Source organism: Papaver somniferum, chromosome 7, assembly GCF_003573695.1.
Source record: "Papaver somniferum cultivar HN1 chromosome 7, ASM357369v1, whole genome shotgun sequence".
Lineage (NCBI taxonomy): Eukaryota > Viridiplantae > Streptophyta > Magnoliopsida > Ranunculales > Papaveraceae > Papaver > Papaver somniferum.
This window is the reverse complement of record NC_039364.1, coordinates 155,880,614-155,889,693: the sequence shown is the minus strand read 5'-3', so window position 1 is coordinate 155,889,693 and position 9,080 is coordinate 155,880,614. Positions and strand designations below refer to the sequence as shown.

The 9,080-nt window shown below is 40.3% G+C and overlaps 2 protein-coding genes across 2 annotated transcripts; one reads left to right on the top strand and one right to left on the bottom strand.

Annotated features, from left to right (window-relative positions):
• The first annotated feature begins 276 nt into the window (after positions 1–276).
• LOC113298837 (protein TOC75-3, chloroplastic-like) lies at positions 277–4,178 on the top strand. The gene is made up of 7 exons (XM_026547694.1): positions 277–1,462; positions 1,560–1,781; positions 1,906–2,013; positions 2,133–2,324; positions 2,403–2,651; positions 3,288–3,542; positions 3,643–4,178. Exons 1-7 carry the CDS (start codon positions 332–334, stop codon positions 3,880–3,882), a joined length of 2,397 nt encoding a protein of 798 aa, XP_026403479.1. The 5' UTR covers positions 277–331; the 3' UTR covers positions 3,883–4,178.
• A 1,478-nt stretch (positions 4,179–5,656) lies between these two features.
• LOC113293100 lies at positions 5,657–6,672 on the bottom strand. The gene is made up of 2 exons (XM_026541862.1): positions 6,540–6,672; positions 5,657–6,347 (listed from the first exon to the last, which is right to left on the bottom strand). The coding sequence occupies exons 1-2, from the start codon at positions 6,616–6,618 to the stop codon at positions 5,779–5,781; spliced, it is 648 nt and encodes a 215-aa protein (XP_026397647.1). The 5' UTR covers positions 6,619–6,672; the 3' UTR covers positions 5,657–5,778.
• Between the last annotated feature and the right edge of the window lie 2,408 nt (positions 6,673–9,080).

Sequence of the window (9,080 nt, the reverse complement as noted above, 5' to 3'; positions counted from 1 at the left end):
GAAACATCCACATTCACCATTGGATAAGCTCTAAGGAATTGGAGATAAAATTTATTTTTTCATAATATTTAGGATTTTATACCTAGAGGATGTCTTAAAAGTGATACCATGTATGAAACATCCGCATTCACGGAGAAGCTCTCATAGTGGGACAGAGGGAGCACTTGTTAAGCCACTAAACACCATTGGACTGTACGGAAACAACTTTTTAGGGGCTCCCTTCAGAATTGTGCGCGCACTTCATTTATAAGACTTTCTCCCTCGTTTGGTCTTGACCCTTTTTACTAGTGCCTTATCCTAGTTTCTGCTTCTCTTCTTCGACGATTTGGCGATGGCGTTCTGCGCTCCAGGCCAACTAGCAAGCCCTAATCTTCGAACCAGAAGTAAAGGTTTCGCTATTAAATCTCCCTCACCATCTTCTCAGTCTCGTTCATCATCGATCAAATGTAATTTCTCTTCAAACCCTAATTTAGAAAAACCTTTAGTTACTAACAACAAACCTAATTCTAAAACCCTACCCCTTGTCACTAAAACCCTAGGTGTTACAGTCGCTTCAGGTCTTCTCTATCAGTTCTGTTTAGGTAATGGACGAAGTGGGGGTGGATTTGGAGGCGGGGGTGGTGGAGGCGGAAGTGGTGGTGGAGGTTTCTGGTCGAAATTCTTTTCGTCCCCAGCAGCCATAGCTAAAGATGAAGAATCTCCTAATCAAGACTGGGATTCTCATGGACTTCCAGCTAACATTGTCATTCAGCTTAACAAGTTAAGTGGATTAAAAAGGTATAAACTCTCTGAAATACTTTTCTTTGATAAGCGAAAATGGGCTAATGTGGGAACAGAAGATTCTTTCTTTGAAATGATATCTTTACAACCAGGCGGTGTTTATACTAGAGCACACTTACAGAAAGAGCTTGAAACATTAGCCACTAGTGGAATGTTCGAAAAAGTTGAATTAGAAGGAAAAACTAAACCTGATGGAACTTTAGGGATTACAATATCCTTTACTGAAAGTACATGGCAATCAGCTGATTCTTTCCGTTGTATTAATGTTGGGTTATTGCCACAAAGCAAACCAATTGAAATGGATCCTGATATGACAGATAAAGAGAAGCTAGAGTTGTTTAAGAGTCAAGAGAGAGATTATAGAAAGAGAATGGCTAAGGCGAGACCTTGTTTGTTACCAATTCCAATTCAATTAGAGGTTTTATCTATGTTGAGGGAGCAGGGTAAAGTTAGTGCGAGGATGTTGCAGAAGATAAGAGATCGGGTTCAGAAATGGTACCATGATGAAGGGTATGCTTGTGCCCAAGTGGTGAATTTCGGTAATTTGAATACGAAGGAGGTTGTTTGTGAAGTTGTTGAAGGGGATATTACAAAATTGGATATACAGTTTCAAGATAAGCTTGGAAATATTGTTGAAGGGAATACACAAGTTGGCGTCATTATGCGAGACTTGCCCAGACAGGTACGATAAAACTTTATTTTTCTGGATTATGTAACACTGCTTTGTTACTTGGATTATAATATATAACTGTCACATGTTGGGTGCTTGGTGTGAACAGCTTCAACAAGGTCATGTTTTTAACATTGAAGCAGGAAAGCAAGCTCTGAGAAATATAAATTCACTTGCATTATTTTCTAATATTGAAGTTAACCCTCGTCCGGATGAGAAAAATGATGGAGGAATCATAGTTGAGATAAAGCTTAAAGAACTTGAACAAAAGACGGCTGAAGTTACTACAGAATGGAGTATTGCACCTGGACCTCAAGGCAGACCCACATTGGTATGCATTGAGTACCTTAATAGTTCATCTTTGAAGATGAGTTTGTTGCTTTCACTCACAGCCTTGAAATTTAGTTCATTGTTTTCAATATACCATGGTTATGTTTAAATACACCCTTTTGCAGGCTTCAATCCAGCCTTCTGGAACTGTTTCAATTGAGCATCGAAATATCAATGGGCTGAACAGATCAGTAAATGGTTCAATAACCACCAGCAACTTCCTCGATCCTCAGGTAATGTGTAAATTTATTTATGTTGATTCCGAAGGTTATTAAATGCTTACACATTGGTTTATATTTTCAGGATATGTTTCAACTTTCATGAGTGCATTGTGTTTCATTTTTTTGTTCAGGATGATCTATCTTTCAAGTTTGAGTATGTACATCCTTATCTCGATGGTGCTACTGATCCCCGCAATCGCACCTTCCGTACAAGCTGCTTCAATAGTCGTAAACTGAGTCCAGTTTTTACAGCTGGACCAGGGGTGGATGAAGTTCCACCTATATGGGTTGATAGGGGTGGAGTTAAAGCCAATATAACAGAGGTCAGTTAGGATGCTTCTGCGTGACTTGCTTTCAAATGAGATTGCACTGCTCCGTTCTGATTGATAGAATTTTTGCAGAACTTGACCCGTCAGAGCAAATTCACTTATGGGCTGGTAATGGAAAAGATCACAACACGTGATGAACAGAGTAATGTTTCTTCACATGGTCAGCGTCAGTTACCAAATGGAGGAATCAGTGCAGATGGACCCCCAACAACACTCAGTGGTACTGGTGTTGACCAACTGGTACTTGGACAAGCAAATATCACACGTGATAATACCAAATTCGTGAATGGAGCAACTGTTGGTGAGAGGGATGTATTCCAGGTGAATCTCATATGACCTGGATTTCACAATCTTGTATATGTTATTAGTTATAAGCATATGGCTTGTGCATGACCCAACTTCTTTAGTTCTCATTATAAGTTGTACTCCCTCTTTTATTGGAAAAGAGATACTATTAATTTTTCAATTTGGGCTGTTTCTAGGCTAAAATGAAAAAGTGGTAGTATCTCTTTTCCAGAATCAGAGGGAGTATTTGACTTTATTCTTCTTTTCTTTTTGGTTCTAGCAAATTATGTCAAGCAAAATATTAAGCATCATGAGATTCTATTTCCTTAGTTACCTGAAGCTGGCACTGTAGGTTGGTTAAAAGCATTTATATTTCAGTAATTTAAGTTGGAGGTCTTCGTCTTCAAATTCTATTCCTGTTTGATTATCCTTTACCTTCAATGAAACTCGTATTCTGAGGGCTTGGGCAAAATTGATGATGGTTGTTCATGGCTGTTAAAAGTGGTATTATATCTATCTCGGATTTGGATAATTAAGTAAAGGAAATTTTTTGTTTTTCATTTTAACTTGGAATTGGGATGTTTTTTAAGACTTAATACACTTGCTATTTTGTTTCTCTAACTGAAACATGTAAGTCTTCTGATATTTATCTATACGTGTAAAAACTTGCAGCTGGACCAGGGATTCGGTATTGGCAGTCAATTTCCATTCTTTAATCGCCACCAGTTAACATTGACCCGCTTCATCCAATTGAAGAAGGTCGAAGAGGGTGCTGGTAAGCCGCCACCACCTGTACTTGTTCTTCATGGCCATTATGGTGGTTGTATTGGAGATCTCCCAAGTTATGATGCTTTTACACTTGGTGGACCTTACTCTGTGAGAGGTTACAACATGGGGGAATTGGGAGCTTGCAGACAAATCCTTGAGGTAAGCAGTAATGGAGAAGCTAAATAATGGTTTTGCATGAACTATTTTCACTTGAAAAGTTGAACTCCCCGTGTCATTAAAATTGTGTAATAATGTGCAGGCTGCGGCTGAGATCCGTATACCAGTAAGGAATACACATGTGTATGCATTTGTTGAACACGGAAATGATCTAGGAAGCTCAAAGGATGTTAAAGGTAACCCAACAGAGTTCTACCGAAGAGCCGGTCAAGGATCTTCTTATGGTGCGGGTGTCAAGTTGGGTCTAGTTCGTGCAGAGTATGCTGTCGATCATAATGCTGGAACAGGGGCTGTATTCCTCCGGTTTGGTGAAAGATTCTGAGACTAATGGATCCTAACTTTTTAGTGAATATTATCAAAAGTTTAGTTGTAGATTCAGAGGAGCAGTAGAGGTTTTGATAGTGGGAATGCAATAAATGATTCATTCTTCTGGTAAGAGGCTTATTTATAGATTATCAAGTGTGCTATGAATTTTTGTGGAACTCTGCAATTGCAGTGCTGTGAGGGGACAGTGGAGAATGAGGGCAACACCCTTGATGAGTTTTTTACTTTTGCCATTTCGACATTATTGTTAAATTCAGATTAGTTGTGTTCAATCTATCTCATTTGCTTTACTCACTTCCTTGCGTCGTGGAAAAATATAATTATATTTCACCATGAAACAAGACAGGAGAAGACTGGAGTAGATACAGATATAATTCTATTTGTGCATACTGCTCATGGTACTGGAGTTCTTGGATATCCTCTTAACTGGCGATCCGTAAAAGCAAACCTTAAATGATAAACTCTCTTGGTACGAGGCCTGTCCAATATTTTATGTTTGTGATCCATGAACTGTCGTGAACTTCATGGTTACGGTGCAGTGAGGACATTGGACAGAATGAGAGCATACCAAGAGACTGTTAGCTTCTGCAGAGATTTCGACATCTATAAATCTACAAAATTAACTTAAATCAGTTAGGCTCACATTATTTGGATAACCCCTAATCCTTTCATCCGTGCCTGCTCGTTTCAAATTATTCACTTCACTAAACTCCTGCCATGATTTTCAACATCAATAAAATAAGCTTGATCAGCTAGTTTATGTTTGCTTGATAGACCCCTGTTCCCCTCAAATCCTAAACTGTACATCTATAAATTCTAAACTGTACATCTATAAATTCTATCAGGAGTATACATACTCCATGGAAACCCAAATTTTTTATATTCACCGAAAGACGCTTCCTTTTGGACAATGGGAAACCAAGAATCTTTTTCAGCATAATATACCGATCTGGTGACATAATTGTGGTAATGAGCATATAAACATCAGTGGCAAACCAGTCTAAAATCTGTGGATAATTCCAAATGGCACTTTTGATTCATTTTCAGTACTAAAGCTACAAACTTGCTAGCTAGAATAGTCAACAACTGCAAGGAGAGCATATGGCCAGGGATTCTCGGCAGCGCAGGGCATCCATCTCCTGCGGACGGTGGTTTCCATCTTGGCAGCAACGAGCAAGTTGTTCTCGAAGTCCCAGAGAAATGGTCAGGTAGGCTTTGGGGTAGGCAAGGTTGTTGTTTTGATCTAAATGGCAAGGGAAGATGTGTTACTGGTGACTGCGCTCGCCAATTGCATTGCCAGGGTACTGGTGGCGATTCTACATCGCCCCTTCATTACTATGATGTGAGTTTGGTAGACGGTTTTAACCTTCCAGTCTCTATGGTTCCAGTGGGAGGTGGGGTTGGATGTGGTATTGCAGGATGTGAAACGGACCTGAACATTTGCTGTCCATCAGCTTGTCCATCAGTTATCTTTAGCAGACAGCCAGATGTTGAGCTGTGTAATTACGTCACGTTTAGAACACATGAGGGTTAAACCTAGATTATCATTAGGTTTGAGAATCACTTTTGGCATTTTTGGCCTGCAAGGAAAGCCATACCTTCACCAATGAAGGGTTCGGATTGTTATTGACAGCACTAGCACATCTCATGAACTCCCATGGTGATTTCCAGCAACATCAGCTGAGGAGGAGCTTGCACCACACATTAATCTGGTGCTCAGCATTCACATAAAGTTCAAGATGAAGCTCTTAAAACGAATAATGATGTTTACAAGACTATTGAACCAGAGTTGTCTATTACCATAAGAATTTCTCATATTGTTTCCATCATTCAAAACTAACTACAATCTGAACAGTACACACTAATTATAAACTGTTTCTCCTCTCCTCTCCTCTCAAGTATTAGCTTTAGCCCTAATCAAAAGAGTAGCAACAGCAACAGCTCCCCCAAGAACTCCAACCAAAACACCCGCCATTACATTCGATTTGATCGATGAATCAACAGCAACATCACTTGGTATCAATTGCTCATTTTTGTCAATGTCCGGATCATCATTCTTGACAATCAATGGATCGTCATTATCAGGCATTGGTGGCCAACTATCAGGACTTGGCATCAATACCGAAACACTGCTACTACCACTACTACTAGATGAATAATCATCTGGCATTGGTGGTGCAGATGGGATTACATTACTACCAGAACTAGATGTACAATAACCATGATCACTGTAACTGAAACCCTGGGTTGACTCTCGTTGACTTGAATTTACTTCAACACCAGCACTCTCACTAGAAGAATTTGAATAAAACCCTAGATTCAGACCATCATTGTATTCGATCCTACATGCTACTTTCAGCAAACCTTTAGCTCTACCAGATGGTCTCCAAACCTGCAATGTGAAAACCTCATCTGTGAACTGAATCTGACAAAGAGGAAGAACAGCGGATCCAATTACCTTTCCTGGAAAAATAGGGGACGAACGAGAAATTATTTGGAAAGTGAGTATTGAATTAGGGTTTTTCAGTAATTTGAGAGTTAATGGTAAAGAAAGATCATAATTCCAAACTGGATTTTTTGATGAAATCGTTAGGGTTTTCATATGTAGTTTAAAACATGGATTAACCCAAACAACTACAAATGTCTTCATCTTACCTAGAAATCTCATATCTTTTAACTCTTCTCCATTAAGTACTGTCAATCTCACTGCTGCTTCACCCTCTTCTTCCGCCATCAGGAATCGGTTCCAATTCACTCGGTTCTTGTTGAACTTGAAATGACTCGTTTGGATTTTTCTTTCTCGACGAAAGATTTTCAAGACTTGCTTTTTATGGCGCCTTCGGTAGAAGGGTTGTTGAGTGGATGCTATTACAAGTCTCTAATCGGATAAAAGGGAACCTCGGGTTATGCATCACCCCTAGCACAAACCAAGCCAGCATAAACCATATAAAGCTTGAACCATGGTGAATGAACCAAGGTATAGGTTTTTTGTTTTTATTTTATCAGTAACCCTGTTAGTCTCTCTATGCACATGCGAGCACCTATTCTTTCAAACTAAGCATGCAAGTGGACAATCCGTCTCCATTTCCAGATATGTAATATTGAGGGGCATAATTGTAATCTGATAAGACGGGATTTTTATGGGATGGTATATTTGTTGGGCTTCTATTATAGGGGTATTTAATTAATCCACCCTAAAATGTAATGGCTTGGAAGTGCTTGCACTGGAGTTTGGTTGCAACTGCAGTTGTTGGACCTGGAGTGTATGGGTACAAGACTATTTAAGAGTGGTGCTTAGATATGAAGATAGAGAAGCAGTAGTTTTTATTGGTGGTATTGAGAAATCAGGGATGGAGTTGGTGTTACAGAAGTGTAGATGGTGAAATTTGAATAAAGGGCAAAAGTGTCATTTCGACCCTATAGACAGAATTCAACTCTCACGGGAGAGATTAAGCCCTTGGTCCTCAAGGCATCCTTAGCCACGATTTCTAGTGTACGTCCCCGCGAGACACTGCTGGTCGTGATGCCGTGATTCCTAGCGCACATCCTCAACGAGATACTGTTGGTCACGTAAGTTCTGTAGAGCGTAAAATGTCCCCGGTAGACTTATGAACCAGAACAGCCACAATTCCAGCATGTTTTCACGATACGCAGCTGATTGTGATGCCATGATTCCTAGTATACGTCCTCAACGAGATGCTGTTGGTCATGTAGGCTTTGTAGATGCGTAAATACGTCCCTGACGGACTTATGACCCAGAGGGGAGATTTGCATATCTCCTGTAAGAACGACTCACCCTATTTGAGATCAAAGACTGATTCCTAGTACATCATCGAGATATACACCGGTCATGTGTACTCTAGGCTCTGACTCGACTTACCGAGGCTTCAGAATATTCCTAGGACATCCCCGCGAGATACGCTGGTTCTTCTGCCTCTGGGCCCTTTCGACAGACTAGTAGAACATCCTTCTAAGATACACTGGTCATGTCGGACCCATAAATACGGACACAATTGATTCCTATCACATCTCTGTAAGATATGCTGGCCAAATACAAGTAATCCAAAGTCTCACAGAGACATTAATCGGGCGTAGAAAGCCCTTTCCCTCTCTCTTCAAGACGAGTCCCAACTGACCACAGAGAGATTCTGATCCTTTTAGAAAATCTTTGTAGAGATTTTGATCCGTTTGCAAAATCTCAAAGAAATTCAAATCTCTTTGCAAAATCTCAGAGAGATTCAAATCTCTCTGCAAAATGTCGGAGAGATTCACGTCTCTTCTCAAAATCCCAAAGAGATTCACATCTCTCCTCAAAAATCTCGGAAAGATTCAAATCTCTCTGCAAATATCAGATAAGGACGAGTATTCCTCGTGGTAGGCACGAGCCTCATGTAGGAATCGAGTCTCCTCTCCACACAAATTCTGATGCATCCCATGCCTTTTCACTTGACTCATCCTGGTCATTCTTACAAATCGGAGAATATCTATCTATCTTGGCCAACTCGGCTAAAGAGAATATTTGTCTCCCTCAACACGTCATCACAAAGGCTGACTCAGCTTCACACAAATGGGGGATATCAATTATGGTTTTGTTCTGGCGGTCTGCGGCACGTGTGAGGAATACCCGGCTTATTTCTCACCGGCAGAAGAGAGTAAAGGAGGTGGAATAATAAGATAAACTCAACCTAGTTTATCCATTTTCCTGAAAAGACGGGAGAATTGATCCGCACGGCACGGAAAGAAATCCTTATCTTCACCGACCGAAGATTAGAGAATTCAGCTATAAATAGGTCCTCTATTTTCCCAAGTTACAATCATCTTTCTAACCTCTCAGAGTAATTCTTCTTCAAACCCTAGAATTCTCTGATCTCTCTCTTCATCTGCTTCCCTCCCTAAGACAAGCCCTAAATCTCCATCCTTGTGACTGAAGCAGCCTTTGAACGTCCAATGTGTGTTAGGCGAAGAATGTTCATGCTCAACCTCCCAAAACTCACTTTTTAAAACCCTAGAATCCCTCCTCTAACCTCTCTCAGATTTTAGGTAACTACATTTTGGAGACCACAGTGGGAGGTTGTCCACTAAGTCACAGTTCCAAATCACAGATCGTATTCATCAATCTTAATCATGGTTACTACTAGGGTAAAGGAAGTCGAGACCTCAAAGAAGAACGATGTTGTTGCCAGCACTGCTGGGACT

Bases quoted from the DNA above. Each gene is read 5' to 3' on its own strand.
- LOC113293100 (XM_026541862.1), bottom strand. From the start codon at position 6,618: ATGGCGGAAGAAGAGGGTGAAGCAGCAGTGAGATTGACAGTACTTAAT. The intron at 6,348-6,539 runs GTAAGATGAAGA...CTATTTTTCCAG, and splicing joins AAAAGATATGAGATTTCTAG to GAAAGGTAATTGGATCCGCT.
- LOC113298837 (XM_026547694.1), top strand. From the start codon at position 332: ATGGCGTTCTGCGCTCCAGGCCAACTAGCAAGCCCTAATCTTCGAACC. The intron at 1,782-1,905 runs GTATGCATTGAG...ACCCTTTTGCAG, and splicing joins CTCAAGGCAGACCCACATTG to GCTTCAATCCAGCCTTCTGG. The intron at 3,543-3,642 runs GTAAGCAGTAAT...AATAATGTGCAG, and splicing joins CTTGCAGACAAATCCTTGAG to GCTGCGGCTGAGATCCGTAT.